General features: G+C 36.7%; 1 protein-coding gene across 7 annotated transcripts in view; it reads left to right on the top strand.

The window, feature by feature from the left end:
* The window catches only part of SOX6 (SRY-box transcription factor 6), a 380,373-nt gene that overhangs the window by 341,623 nt on the left and 23,075 nt on the right, over positions 1–15,675 (top strand). For all 7 annotated transcript variants that reach the window (XM_076344067.1, XM_076344066.1, XM_076344063.1 and 4 more), the window contains one exon: positions 3,036–3,144. In XM_076344067.1, coding sequence (XP_076200182.1) covers positions 3,036–3,144 — 109 coding nt within the window. The remainder of the gene's footprint in view (positions 1–3,035; positions 3,145–15,675) is intronic.

The raw sequence follows: 15,675 nt of genomic DNA, 5'->3' as shown, positions 1-15,675 counted from the left end.
GCAGACATCATATGGTATGGAATATCCCTTTGGTCAGTTTGGGTCAGCTGTCCTGGCTATGTACCCTCCCAAGATCTTGCCCACCACCAGCCTACTAGTGAGGGTGGAATGTTGGAGAGACAGCCTTGATGCTGTGCGAGCACTGCTCAGCAGTAGCCAAAACACTGCTGTTATCAACACCTTTCTAGCTACCAATACAAAGCACAGCACTATGAGGGCTGCTGTAGGGAAAATTGACTCCATCTCAGGCAGACCCAATGCATATTTACTTTTAATGAAAGTATGCCATTTTTTGTTCATATAGGAATGTTATGTACAGAAGCAATTTTCCTCTCAGTCCTTGCTCGTACTAGGAGAAAGGTATACTTTTAAAGGATTTTTAGCGCAAGTAACTATTCTCTTTAGGATGAATTCAAGACGGGAGCAAAGACAAATCCCATAAAAAAGGATTGGAACCTAGTGGGACAAGTTTCCTCTCTAATAATAAATTTCATATGAATTTGTTGTATTTCATGGAATTGTAAAGGTATCTACTAGATAAAAACATTATTAGTATTGAACATTTTTCTATTTTTTACAGTTCTCTGAATTTTTCTAAACCCATTGCAAATATTGAAACTTTTTTATGATCACTATGAAGATTATTTTCAGTAAAAAAGCAAGCAAAGGAATGACTTTAAAAGGCATTTCAAAGACTTAAATATAGCTAGCTTTGTTACAGCTTTTTATGAATTAGAAGGAGGGGATTATGAAATAACTGTAAGTACATGTCCTTTGTTTAACAAGAGCAGGTATTTTTATGGCATAAGTGCTTTCATTTTACTGTTCCTGAACCTTATCATGTAATTTTCCCTTTTCTCCTTCCATGTCAAAATATTGATATTCTTTCAGAAACTTTCTTTTTTCTTCTTTTTTTTTTAACAGAATATTTTCTGGTAAAATCAAAGAGAATGAATGACTAGAAAGATATTTCAAGTGTGCATATTGATACGTAGCAGGGTCTGTTGATTTTTATAGCAGAAAGGTATGTCTCCTTCTTCTGAAACTCTCTTAAAGGCTGTTCTTCCAAGAATACTGCAGGTGCTGTTTTAAAATCCTTAAGAAAAAGCTTTTAGCGCAAATATTTTGGAAGAGACAATATATGTGCCAAAAGCTGTTTTCTTAATACTGATCTTTGTTTTTATCTCAACTGCAAATCAGCCCTTTGCAATGGAACGCAGAATCCTTGACAAACTTCTTTTTCATTCTGTCTACCAGTAAAACAGATCCCATCCTGATGATTCAGGTGTATTGTTACATTGCACAACATCTTTCAGTAAAATATTGGGCCTCTAGTATTGCAGTGCCTTTCTGCAGTCACATTTCATTTGCAACTCTTTCTTTTCTCATGAGTTCCTTTGTATATGTAAGCTCCTTCATCAACCACAGATTTTACAGAAGAAAATAAGTTAAGAAGTTAACCAAATACAAAATGCAGAGTTATTTTGTTCGACAACTGGAAGATTCTGAGGAACTTTTAGAAATGCAGTTAGTACCTGAAATGTCTCAGCTGCATGTTGTGGCAAATCCAGCATCAGGTTGTGCTTTCTTGTCTTCCTCTGCAAATTAAACAGAAAATAATTTAAAAAATCCATGGCTGAAGGAATCAAAAGAATGAGGAATCAACATAATTCCTCAGTTGTTGGCCTGGCGGGATTTTATTACTGAAAGATAATGACAATAGAAAAATAGTGACATTGGAAAGCAGAAGTACTTGGAGGTGGAGCAAATGAGGAGTCAAGGCCATCAAGTATGTTTTGTCCTTAAGACAATTTCCAAGTTTCTAACCATCTTGCAGGAGAGAAACTCCTAATGTTTTCTTCCTATGTCTAGTATGCACAGCACAGAACTAGGTCATTGAACAATAGACTGAACAGCAATCAGCACTCTACTTCTGCATAATGCATTAAGTATAACATGGAGAAACTGTTTGTAGAGCTGAAAGCTGGTATTTCATGTCTGTAAATTCAAGCTGACATGACATTTAATATTGTTTCATAGTAATGAACAACAAGGTTTCATTCATTCACAAGTACAACATAATGCCAAGTTTAGTCTGAAGAGGTAACAACAAGGCAAGAGGGAAAACATGCTATGTTCCTTCAAATGAGAATGCTAAATTAATAATAACCATTGAACACTTTGCTACTGATACAGAGTACTACAGAGAGTACTATTGTGAGACAATATTACACTGTCATTTATAGCGCCCTTGTCCAGTAGTTGACTGAAGAACTGGATTAACACATAAAATACCTTTCAGTTTCCACTTTCTAGTTCCAGGTTTCCAATGGAGGTCTCCAGCTCTCAAAAACTTTCTGCTTTTCTAGGAGTGTGCATTCTTTTTCCTTTTTTTTTTTTTTTTTTTTTTTAATCTCCTTATGTTCCCTTTCCACTGAGGTACAATTTAAATTCCTAGACAAAATAATATCAGTTCTGTCATCTGTTATTCCTTCTTTCTAATACTTGTCTTTGAAAACCTCTTGCATAAAGTTCAGACTTATGTTTTCTCAGAGGTATGAATGCAAACTTAAATCTCATAGTGGGAAAAAAGTGTTTTTTCCATTAAATTAGCAGTATATTTTAATACAAACTCTTCTTGCAACTTCTGAATTTTCATGTCTCCCAAATGTTGATTGTCTTTTCTAGTTTAAGTTAGAAAATAAGTGGAAAGGCAAAGTGAGCAGCATTGATCAGCACTGTTTGCTGCCAAGAGTGTTTTGTATTTGCATGTACAATCGTTTATGCATTATGGCAGTGCAGATCAAAATAATCTCAAAGTTTCTGTATATGTTTCACATTTAAAACTGATTTTCATAAATGCAAACATTCAGAATCTATAAAAAATTGTCCCTGAGTTAAAAGTCTAATTAAATACACTCATTATTTGTTCAGATTTAAAAAATAAGGCATGTATCAGTGCATACACATATGCACAGGCATATAATGAGAACTAACCTATATGGAGCATTAAGACTACTTCTGTTCTTTTCCAGGAAAGAACAAGGTTTGAAAATTTAGGCCCACAGTTAACAGGGAAACCCAATGAAGATGGAAAACTGGGCCCTGGTGTCATTGATCTTACAAGGCCAGAAGATGCAGAAGGTGAGTTGCAATTTTGACTATAGGTTATTGAACACGCTGCATCACAGAATGGTATGGCTGAAATGCTGCCAGTGTCGTAAGTACTGTCTAGCTTACATCCCAGGGTAACACCTGAATGATTTCTTTGTGTTTTTGTGAGATTGTAATAAGTCCATAGCAAAGGGCGGACTCATGAAAAGGACTGTATAGCCCTCTAAGCCCTTCTGCAACACAACTATTTTTTTTCCCCAGCAGCTGTCAATTAATTGTTTACATTTTATACTATTAATAAAAGTGTAGAAAACACTGAGAAAATTATCTCAGCAAGGCAATATATACATATATATATATTTTCACCAGTTTTTAAGGATTTAGCAGCTTTGAAGAAAGTTAGAGCCCTTTAAGAAGTCTACCCATCAGTGCACTCACAAACTATTCAAGATACGGCAAGCACAATTTTATTGACAGGCAGCTGTCAAATGATAATGGAAAAATATTCCACATTTTCTATATGAAAATATCTTTTTCATGATATAAACCTTCAGTGCATTTGCACTCATTTCAGTGAGAGTTCTATATATCAGGCATACAGTGTCAAGCCACAGGTGGAAATCAGTGTTTATCAAGACTGAATTTAGTCTCTAGCAGGGTTACCACGCATGTTCTGGAAGTGGATGCCACTGGTATCCTCTCTACCTTATGATACATTAGAAGAGAACATGTAGATAGATAGGAACCCTACCAGTCACTGTAGTAAGATTAATGTACTATTCAGGTAGAATATTATGCAACATTTTGCCCCCTCAATTTACTTCTCTTTGAGAATCATTTTGCTCTTTTTTAACCTGACAAGTTCTAGTTATGCCATTGTTCTTGAGAAAAGGTTAAAACATCTCTAAATTTTTCCATTAATATCCAAACATCTGACAGGTTCAAAATTTGCTTTTTTTCTTGAATCAAAAGAATAGGACCAATAAACTTATGATTGTTGACAAATAGGATTATTTTCAAATGATTCTTGAAATACTGTGACAGAATTTTTCTGATAAAAAGGCATTAATATTTTCTGTATAGAGAAATATTCCTATGAGCACATATTCTGTTCTGTCTGTCTGTGACCCAGAAATAAAAGGCCCAGGTAAGGTCTCACGAATTGTCCCTTCATTTTGAAGTCTGACAACAACAGCACATGTAAATGTTATCTTTTCTTTAGTGTATGGGTAGTACGTGACATGCCTGTGATAAAACATCTTAAAGCCCTGATTCTCCTTGCTTGCCAACCAACATACATTACCTTTAATCAGTCTCTAGGCAAACCAAAAAAGCTGAATTTAAAATTATTTTGGGCAAGGACTTGTATACAATGGAGAAGCTGCAAGTTCAGTTCCAAGATGTTCCTGTATTGATTCATCCGTACAGAGGAATAGTTAACTGTCGAATTTAATTCCGCAAAATATTCCTACTTGTTGGCTTAATATCATGATTAGCTTATCACATGGAACTGACACATGCACCAGGAGCACATGCTGACATGGGTTTTGCTTAGATTTTTTTTTCTAAGTATTTTGACATAGTCAAGATTTCAGGTCTCCATAGCAGTAAGATAAGATGATGACTGAAGCTCATCAGCCATTTATTACAAATAATATCCAGAAGGAGACTAGCACCTTAATGAGAGATTTCAGATTTTCCCTATATATATTTTTAATAGTTCCTTATAAAACCAATAATTTCCAGATTTTCATTTTTAGGGAGCTGTTATTTATGAGCTTCATTTATTCATCCTTCACCGGATGTGATTGGCCACTGTTGTATTGTCTTTAAACAGAAAAATAATAAACAGAATGTAGGTAAAAAATAACTTTCAGACAGGTGTTTTGCAATGATTTTTTTTCTAGAAAAAAGGCCTTAGGAGATACATGGACTTTCAAAAATATTTGTTGACTAATCAGTTATTTATAAACTGCTTTGTAAAGGAATTTCCATCCTGCAGCAACTTCTCGTATTTCAGTGTGTTGAAGGATATTTTTTTCCTCAGTTGGGATGAAAATGTGCAAAAGAATACTTACAGATACACAGTTACTGGTTCATATGACATCAAGTCCCTGAGGACTTTCTTGGTTTAGCTCATTTCCTTCAACTCATCCTTTCTCTTTCTAGTGTCCTTAATTTAGTATCTTGATACACCTTGTGGTACTGACAGCCCCCCCTGTTACTGGATAGTGCAAAATGAAGCTTTGACATATATAACCCAAGCTACAGTGATGTGTGCCAGTTTAAGGACAGTGTACATGTCTTTCTAGAGCTAGTGGGGCAGTTTGAGGCATGGTGTGTTGCCACATGGGAAATCTGAGTTCATGAATGGATTCAGATTTCCAGACTTTGTTTAGCAGCCAAGAGATGTCTCTGGAAAAGAGATGCTGGATGAATACCTCTGCTGATCTGAAAAAAAATGTTGATGGGAGTTCAAAACTGAGCTGCTTATTTGTCCTTCTAGTTGTAGACAGGGTGAATTTAGATATTAGCTGGAGATAAAAAAAAGACATGCAAAATATCACCCAAGTTTTGCCCCTCATCTTTGGCAAGCTAGCTAGGAGATGACACTTCTAGCATGGCATCATTTAGAGTGGAAGTCCATTGAAAACAGTGCTGCTGAAACATCAGCAGTTAAACTATGGCCTCTGATGTACTGTACCATGCTACAGGCTCTGTTTGTCTTCAAGAATATTAATGCTTCTAATTGTCATGAAACTATTACAGGTCTTTCTAGGTTTGCCATGTCACAGTTTTTTGTATGTGTTGCTATTATTTTGTGTTTCCATACGTGTCTGTTTCAGCACTGGGTTACTAAGAAACTTGACAACTTATTCTTTACAATCAGAATCATAGAATCATTTAGGTTGGAAAAGACTTTTAAGATTATCGAGTCCAACTGTTAACCTAACACTATGAAGTCCACCACCAAACCATGTCCCTAAGCGCCACGTCTACACGTCTTTTAAATACCTCCAGGGATGGGGACTCAACCACTTCCCTGGGCAGCCTGTTCCAGTACTCGACAACCCTTTCAGTGAAGAAATTTTTCCTAATATCCAATCTAAACCTCCCCTGGTGCAACTTGAGGCAATTTCCTTTTGTCCTATCACTTGTTACTTGGGAGAAGAGACCGACACCCACCTCACCTACAACCTCCTTTCAGGTAGTTGTAGAGAGCGATGAGGTCTCCCCTCAGCCTCCTTTTCTGCAGGCTAAACAACCCCAGTTCCCTCAGCTGCTCCTCATAGGACTTGTTCTCTAGACCCTTCACCAGCTTCATTGCTCTTCTTTGGCTTCCTCTAAGAAGACAGCCTTGTTGCATTTTAGTGTGTTGCCAAGGTCACAATCTCAGCTGAATGTCAAAGGTTCCTAATAACCATAGTCATATTCTTCGAAGACTTAGTGTGTTTCACACCTTCCTTTCTGTTTTGTCATTGTGTTGTGGTTTAACCCAGCAGGCAGCTAAACACCACACAGCCGTTCGCTCACTCCCCCCCTACCCAGTGGGATGGGGGAGAGAATCAGGGGAAAAAAAAATAAATTTGTGGGTTGAGATAAAGACAGTTTAATAGGACAGAAAAGGAAGGGAAAATAATAATAATAATAATAATAATAATAATAATAATAATAATAATAATAATAATGATAAAAGAATATACAAAATAAGCGATGCACAATGCAATTTCTCACCACCTGCCAACTGATGCCCAGCCAGTTCCCAAGCAGTGGTCACCACCCCCCGGCCAACTCCCCCCAGTTTATATATTGAGCATGACATCACATGGTATGGAATATCCCTTTGGCCAGTTTGGGTCAGCTGTCCTGGCTGTGCCCCCTCCCAGCTTCTCGCTGGCAGGGCATGAGAAGCTGAAAAATCCTTGACTAGTGTAAGCACTACTTAGCAACAACTAAAACATCAGTGTGTTATCAACATTGTTCTCATCCTAAATCCAAAACACAGCACTGTACCAGCTACTGGGAAGAAAATTAACTCTATCCCAGCCGAAACCAGGACACATTGTTACTTACTTTTAATCTTATTTTCAATTTTTTTTTAGATATCATTTGAGTGCAGGTTGCTGTAGATGTCTTTAGATAATATTGATGTGTTTTGTTGTGTGCTTTTATGCAAATAACACAGTCATATAGAAAATAAAGATTTCCAAAGTAACATATTGGTAGTCAACTTTTGACTCCCTATCTTTCTTCATCAGAAATACATCCAGATCTCTGATGTCCAAGTGCAGTTGTGAAAGAATGTATGTGCGGCTGTTAGATCTGTCAGATGGTTTTACTCCCATCACCAGAATTTTAGAACTTCAGAATTATGAAATTAACTACATTTAAAGAAGATATATTGACTATTTGTAGTGGGCTTTTTTGGGGGGTGGGGTTGGGGGAATGGTGTAACAGATTTATTCCTGAGCCAAGGACTCCAAATTTAGTCCCACTGCTGGCCATAAACTGGGGGGAAGTGCAGTTTGGGCTGCATCCTGATCCCCCAAGTGATCTAGACCACAGGGACTATAGAAGTGCAGTTCCACTCCCTGCCTACCTGCATACCTGCATTTCCAAGGGAAACTAAAGTGTGCAGAGACATGGTACGTGTCTGTCTCATCCCAGCAGGCAGCCAAGATAGACCAAATCTGGGAAGTGCTCCTGATTCCCATAGCTTTGACACAGCCTTTAAAGTTCAAGTAATTTGTTATAAAAAATATCAGCAGACTTCTGTGTCTTATGGAATGCCTTTGTAATAGTATCTAGTAATGATTTCTCTCTACTTCTTCTATCTTTTCTATAACATATGGCAGTGATCTGAGTTTGACAGGATCAGAGTCATGTTTTCCTTTAATTTTAGGAGTGTTTGCGGTACTGGGTCATTGATCAGAAGCTGAAGCTACATTTTTTTTTTTTTGACTTATGAATTATAAGACAAGTCTTAAAATTGTTTAAGTTTAGCTCTATGCAATTATAAGACAAATATGAAAGGATACTGCAGAATGACTTTTAAGATTAATGGTAACTAGGTGTACTTTCAGAGATGACCTAGCATATGAAGTAATATTCAAAGTTTGTGTTACTCATAATGACCTGTTACCTGAATGGAGGCCTGAAAATCATCAACAAAAGTTTTATATTAAATATGACATAAACCATAATCTCTATTACTTCCTTAGCCATCAGCAGGACTGGGCTAACGATATTAAAAATCATGCTCAGACTGTATTCAAAAACATTGCCACTGAGTGTGACACCATTGATGAATAATCCACAGCTATTAGACTTATATCATTACCTGGAAATCCCAGTTGTCATGTTAAAATATATGATACATTTGTAGCTAGCAAAATTCAAAAACATGATTTGAGAGCCTCATAAATGTTCGGTGACTGGTATGCAAAATTATAAACAACAGCCAATTATAGAACTAAACAAGGATTTTTTATTCTCCAAACCTCATCATTTTAAAGGAAACATCATTCTTTCTGTAGGCGGCTTCATAATTTTGAACATTTGAGATTGTCAGTACTGAAATACAGCTAACTAGCATGGACACACCGAGACAGCTTTGAATCTAGCTATAGCTAAAACCCCTTTTTGAACATGACTGACATACATCAACTGACCAGAGTGTGTAGAATATAGTCAGGAGCCATAGGTGAGCCCTGTTTAAATTCAAGGTGGGGGAACCTAAAGTATTTAGTTCTTAGTTATCTGCGAATATTGGATGATCTGAATATGTTTTTTTGGTTCAAGTTCTAAAAACGATATTCCTTTCACAGATGCTCACTTTTGGTAATAGTGCTGCTTCATTTGAATCGTATAATATGCTTTATGTTTATGGATCTTGTGCTTGTGTAATGTGCTCTATGTTTATGGATCCTTCTGTTTTTGTGGTTCTGGTCAAAAGCTTTGGAAATTTGTAGGAAGTATGTTAAGATTTTGTTTTGTAGTAGATAGAGATCTGCAGAATAGACCTAATGTTCCTGTTGACAATTACTGATTTTACCTTAGCTCAGGTTGCACTGTGATTTCCTTCAGCAGTCATAGGGATTCAAATTCCATCAAGACCTGATCTTCATTCCCGCCAAAGAATTGGATCTGTTAAAATAGTTTTCTTGATTGGATCCTGGGCTCAGGGCAAAAACATCTGAATGTTACTCTTTTGCCACTGCCTCACTGTGTGATTTTGTAAAAGAGAAATAACTTCTCTCTGTCCTGTCTTCCCAAGTCAAAAAATCAGATGCATTGTGAAGCTAAATTCATTTTTATATAGCAAATGGAAACAAATGAAAATGCTGTATTAGTACTTAACATTTAGTTCCATGTTCATTCGTGTTAATATATTAGAATCAGGGGCTTGTGAGTTAAATATTTGGCTCCTTTTCACTGCCTGCTGTCTCTTACTTTAATTTGTAAGTTCCTTGGTTTAAAGATTGTGTTTTTCTATATACCAAGTCACTGTTTGAGATTATATAGCTTTAAGACTTATCTGTTTGATCATGGTATCTTTGACCATGTTCCAAGTAAGCCAAATGCAAGCCAGTTGGGCACTGTGAGCTGCATAACCATTGGTAATAGGCTGCTTCCAGTAGTAAGCCCTAGTTTGATCTTACTAATTCCAGTTCAGATATACACAGTTTTTGGTCTGAACCTGATTTTGGACCTGAACCCAAGCTTGGAGGAGCACAAGCTCACCTTTGCTTTTAAAAGAACATACTTCTATTCAGCAGTAAGCTTAAGAACCTAGTTCTGCAGCATTTCAGATGGTGGATTTGCTGATCAGCATACAAAGTCAATGAATTGCTCAATATTTGCAGCAGTTAACAGCAGTCTGTCTTTTTGTGTCCATAAAATTAGCACTTCCCATTCATATTTGACTTGGGCTAGCCACATTGCAAGGCATGTTGTAGTACAATGAGAGATATTCCCTGCCCAAAAGCAAGGGAAATTGAATGGCAGAGAAAGAAAGAAATGGTGTTAGGCATCATCACAGATTTAACCAATTGCCAGAACATGGTGAACAATGAGCGCTTGCAACGACAGCAGCAGCAGTGAATGTGGAATCATGTGGAGGAGAAGAATGAGCTAACATGTGTGGGGAGAAACATGAGAAAAAGGAGCTACAAAGGAAGCACAAAGCTGATATCTAAGGTTGAGGAGAAACTACCACCTTGTCCAGCTCCAAATTTCTGTCCATCTGTCAAAGCTTCATTTTCTCCCTCCCTGGTGATAGAGCAGACATCATGACTAGTGCCTGGGTGTTGCAAATCTATTATGTAAAAAACAGATCAATGCTTTCTTAAAGGAGCACATCTACCATATACTCAAAGCCTCAACATTCTCATATATGCCCAGTAGTAAATAATTGCTTATACAAAAGGGTGACACAGTTCCTTCTTAACTCCAAGAAAGGGTGACTTTGAGCAGCTGAAGAGGTAGGTGAAAGGGAACCATATAGTTGCAGGCAGATCAATCTTAGCAGGCTGCCAACACAATCCAAACCTGTGAGGTAACTTGTTTAACACCTTCCTTTGCAGAGGTGTAAACAGCAGGTAGTACATGCATGACAAAGCATCACCTACTTTTGTGACAGTGCTTCATAAATACTGGAGGAAAGAATGCCTCTCCATGCCAGTATTTGTCACACATAAATATTTGTAATAGTTGCTATGGCAGTTGAGAGGGGAAAGATGAAAATCAGAAAACAGTGAAAGCTGTCTGAAAACAAAGAAGTGTTTCCAGAGAGAATGCAGTAAGCTCAAGTACTGGAATTTTTATTGTCCTGAATTCTTGTTATAGGTCTTTGATTTTAAAAAATCCCATAAGTGTATCTTTATTATTTAAAGATAAAATAACTTACTATCTTGGTTAATTAGACCAGATGCTAAAAGGTGGCCTTCATTAATTGTGGTTGCCATTTTTAACACCCATGCATCTATTTGATTGTGCCTGATACTTGAGTGATACACTTAAATTTTTCAGAATAACTCATAACAATCAGGAATCTAGGATAAAGTACTTCGGCACAGTATTTCAGTTGTGTTGGATGAGATTCAGTGCCTCAGCCCTGGAGTAACTCAACACCTGCAAATGGGATGGGAATAAGACGTTCTGTGTTTAAGAACCATCCTATCACTTTTCTGATGGCAACCACTTTGTGAATCTCATCGTTGCCAGTATCCCCATAACATTTTACAGGGGGAACTCCCACTTTGAGTACTGAAAAATCTGAGCTGGGGGTGTGTGGACTGATCTTTCCATGGCACTGAAACTTATTCTCTCAAAACACTAATATTTAACATATAGTATGCTTCTCACTTTCAGAATAATAAAAAATCTGGATGTTCTCCACAAGTGTTACCTTTTGATTTTCAACTGTCTTAGGTATTTTTTTCCTACTGCTAAATATGAGACTTTCTAATTTGCTATTTCCATGCTACAGTAATTAATTCTTATAGAATAGTACCTTTATTTAAAAAAAATTCTAGTTAGAATTTCTGATGTTGTACAACCAACCACTGTTACAATGCCCTGCGTTTTACATAGGGGTGCACAGTTATGGTTAAGGGCTTGTCACAATTTCCATTATATAGTAAAACATTATTTTCAGGAATTTAGAACAAGGCTGTAAAAAGTAACTGTGGGCTGCAGTTTTACACAGAAAATCTTTGCCCATGAGAAAATTGTTTTCACAAATGCTGAAAGCATCAGTCAGTTTGCTTAGCTATTTTTAAGTGGAGTGAGTGAAAAATTAGATATAGTAGTTCAGTGGTTTAAAACATTTTTTCACACTCATGTACAGCCACCACAGGTGTAAAACACCCCATGGTCCTGATTCTTAGCTCTGCATATGTCTTTGTATTGCTCCAATATCGCAAAAGGAGCTTGAAGCTGCTTAAAATAGTGTAACATTTCCAGGCACAGTTGAATTTTCAGCTGACACAGAAAGCCACCATTATATCATACTGCATGGAGAAGGGAAGAATCTTGCCCTTCTTCCTTACCTCCTTGAGCAGAGGGAGTGGAGCAGAAATATGAATACATTAAGGAAAGAACATCATATATTCTGGCTAAGCAGGAGCAATTGATACAGATTCAGACAAGTCGTCTTCTTTGTACAACTGTCTATTTTTCTAAGGTTATACTGCACGCCATTTTATCCTTCAGGAACCTCAGTATCTCAGCAATAGAAAAGTGTTTAAGAGCATCTGCCTTTCTTCCATGTAGATATGCCAAGTATCTAGGCAAACGTTTAGTGCAGAACTTAGTAGCAAGGGGACAATATTTTCTTAATTTGTACTTCAGTTTAATTTTACAGAATCAGTGGTCCAAAATGTGTGTGGGGTGGGCATTACAGTATCTTCACAGCTTCTGCAAATATTAAATGATTATGTTTTCAATTTGGCAGGGGTAGTTTCACAGGAAGTGCAGGATTTCAAAAAAGAGTAATTTGTAAATTTTCACATAAGCACCTATTTCATGGCAAATCCCCCATTTTTAATCCAAACCAGGTACATGTGGCAACATATTTGGACATGCCATTGCCATTTGGACATGACATTGTTTGTAAAAAGATCTTCCTGGCATCACTCATAAATCCCAAATGCACAGGTGCAGCGTATTTGAAAAATTAGCCTTACGAGTTTTTCCTAACATTTATTATTACTTGTTAACTTACAGTTTCTGTTATCATGCTGCTTTTGCTTCTCTCTCTTCATGATATATTATTTACTAATTATATTATTAATTATTATAATGTCAGCACCCCATGTGAAAGGCAAGAAGAAATGGCATATGCATATCCTAGCCCTAGGTCTTTGCCATCTAATTACTGATATGATATGACAAGTGAGAACAGCAAACACTGGATGGAGGGAATCAGTTATATTGATACAAAGAATGATGTTGCATATGCTAGAAGGTGACAAATTCAATTGCAGATTGAAGGCAGGAAATGGGCCACTGAAGCAGTGATTCCAACACACATTAAAACCTTTTGCAAAGTATTCTGCATTTCATTAATATCACATATTTTGAGGGAGGTGGTTTTGTAAACCTCTCTCCCTTTGTTAAATGTAGTTCCGTTTTATAAACCACATTGTACTTAAGTTTTTAAAATTCATTGTTTTGCTACATAGGAGCAAGCAAAGTTGTTCATTAACAGTGTTCAGCCACACCTTGAACAATGCATCCATCAGATATGAAGTCAGGCTGCCTTTTTTCTCTGTGATGAATTCCTGTCTGTCACTTCTCCATCTTAAAACAAAACAAAGCATTGACTGAAATATGAATGGATAATATCCTATGGCCCTTGTTCAGGCAGGATTTAAAAAAAAAAAAACACCACCAAAAAAACATTAGGGATGACTGAAAACTGCAGAATTAATCCCTGTGTTTTAAATCAGTATCATGTTTTCTGGATGTTCTAGGTGACACTGTCATGTCAGGAGAAATTTGAAATTATGTGAGTAACAGCTCCACTGGCAATAAAGCTGTTACTCTTATGGAAACATTTTTATGTTAAATAGATTAGTTCATTCATCTTTGTATTGTTTTGACTTTGAATATGATTAATATAGTAACAATAATTGCTTAGCTGTTAGAACAACAGTTTTTCTGAAAAAAAAACCCAAACCCACAACAATTTGGAGTATCGATAGGTCTTGTCAGATACCTAACAATAATTATTAGTAACATTTCTCTTGGGCTGGGATGTTTTGTCCATGGTTTTCCTTTCTGTGGGCCTCTACTTTCCTCATTTGAGTATGAAATGAAATATCAAAGGGGAGCAACAATAGTGTTCATGGGAATGTTGATTGCAGTTAGACTTGATGACTAGCAATCCCTTACTTCTGATGTCATTACTTAGGCTGAATAACTTTCAACTTAAATATGTTTCACATTTTTTCTATCAATAATATATATGTCAGAATGGGGTTGTTAGCTTTTAATTAATTACCTGTGAAGGGTCTTGAAGTCTGCAAGTGGCGCATGATTGAAAAAATCTTATGACACTTACATACCTCCCCAAATTTATAGTAGAGGCTGCTACTTCATCCCACTTTCTACCTAGATGTTTGATGGATCTTTACAGAACAACTTCTTGTGCTTTTGTGTTACAGCACAAGTGGGACTATGTAAGCCACTGAGGGCTTAAGTCAGGCCTTAAGCACTAATTAATTCAGTTAATATTCCATGTAATTTAAAAGATTATTGTATTGTTTTAGCTGTATTCCATGCCAAATTTCCATGAGGGTTAATTTTGCCATAAAATGTGGTCAAGAAATCTAAACTGTTTGTGTAAGCCATCAAGAAAGTAGTTGCATTTAGCAGTTTTAATTCATTTAAATAATGTAGATTTGCGCGTGGCTGGCTGTGGAGCATGGATGTGCTAATAGCTTATTTAGAAATATTGCTTCAGTATTTAATATGAATCAACTAACAATCAGCTTTAAACACTGGTGAGTGAACTGCTACCACTAGAGCTGAGAATAGTTGATTTGGTTTCACACACAAGATATTTCACTATTAATTTTAGCGCTAGACTTTCAAATGGGGAAAGACTTATATGCAGGTTGTGAGGATGGCTGTGAAAACTGGTGCTGTGTTTTAATTGAGATTAAGAATTTTGCTTGCATATGTAAAACAAATGTACTAAAAAAGTAAACTCGCTGCCACCAAAACTGAAAACAAGGCACTTCGGAAAATATATGCTGATATATAACTGGCTAGAATTTCCTTCATTTTGCAAAGCCACGAGCCACATGCATCAGCTCACCACAAAGTCATTAGGTCTTTTTAAACTCAGATGAAAAACATTAACAAATACCACAAAAGGCTTTAGTATGGCCCCTTTGTTCATTCACATATGGCAGTTTATAACTCCTGCACCACTTGGGTCGTGTGTTTGTTTAAGCTGCCTCCATCAGGCCAGCCCTGAAAGAACAAAAGACATCTTGAGTGATCCTAAGCAGGAAATGGGCTAATCTAAACATGGCTTGTGACACTATAAGTAGAATAGAAAGGGGAGGGATTGATTAGTCATTAATGTCCAATTGACTCCATATGGATGTTGCAATAATAAGGCCTTTTTCAGTGCAGTAGCGGAGTTATTGAATTAGAGGTTTATGTTTCCTCAGAGCTGACCTTAGGGAATTCCCTTTTGGTTCTTCTTGTTGATGTTTTAAAGAGAATGGAGTCTCTTAACAGGAAAAATAGAAGCCTTATCATAACCAAGTGTTGCATGGATGTAGCTAACCTGTGCTACAGTATATTCCCACCTCTTAATATTTACTTTTCAGAACCCTTGCAGGTGAAATATTTTAGAGCCTATTTAAATATTCCAGTATTTCATGAATCACTCATGTCTTTCTCAGTTTTTTTTCCCCCTTTTCATTCACTGACATGCAGCCTACAAGTAATGTTCGGCCCTCAAATCCCAGCTGAATAATATTTGTTTAGCAATTGGAACGAAAGCAGCTTGACAGACAGACACGTCCCTGCAGAACATTT

This window comes from Aptenodytes patagonicus, chromosome 7 (genome assembly GCF_965638725.1).
Source record: "Aptenodytes patagonicus chromosome 7, bAptPat1.pri.cur, whole genome shotgun sequence".
Classification (NCBI taxonomy): domain Eukaryota; kingdom Metazoa; phylum Chordata; class Aves; order Sphenisciformes; family Spheniscidae; genus Aptenodytes; species Aptenodytes patagonicus.
This window is presented reverse-complemented; position numbering and strand designations above follow the sequence as displayed.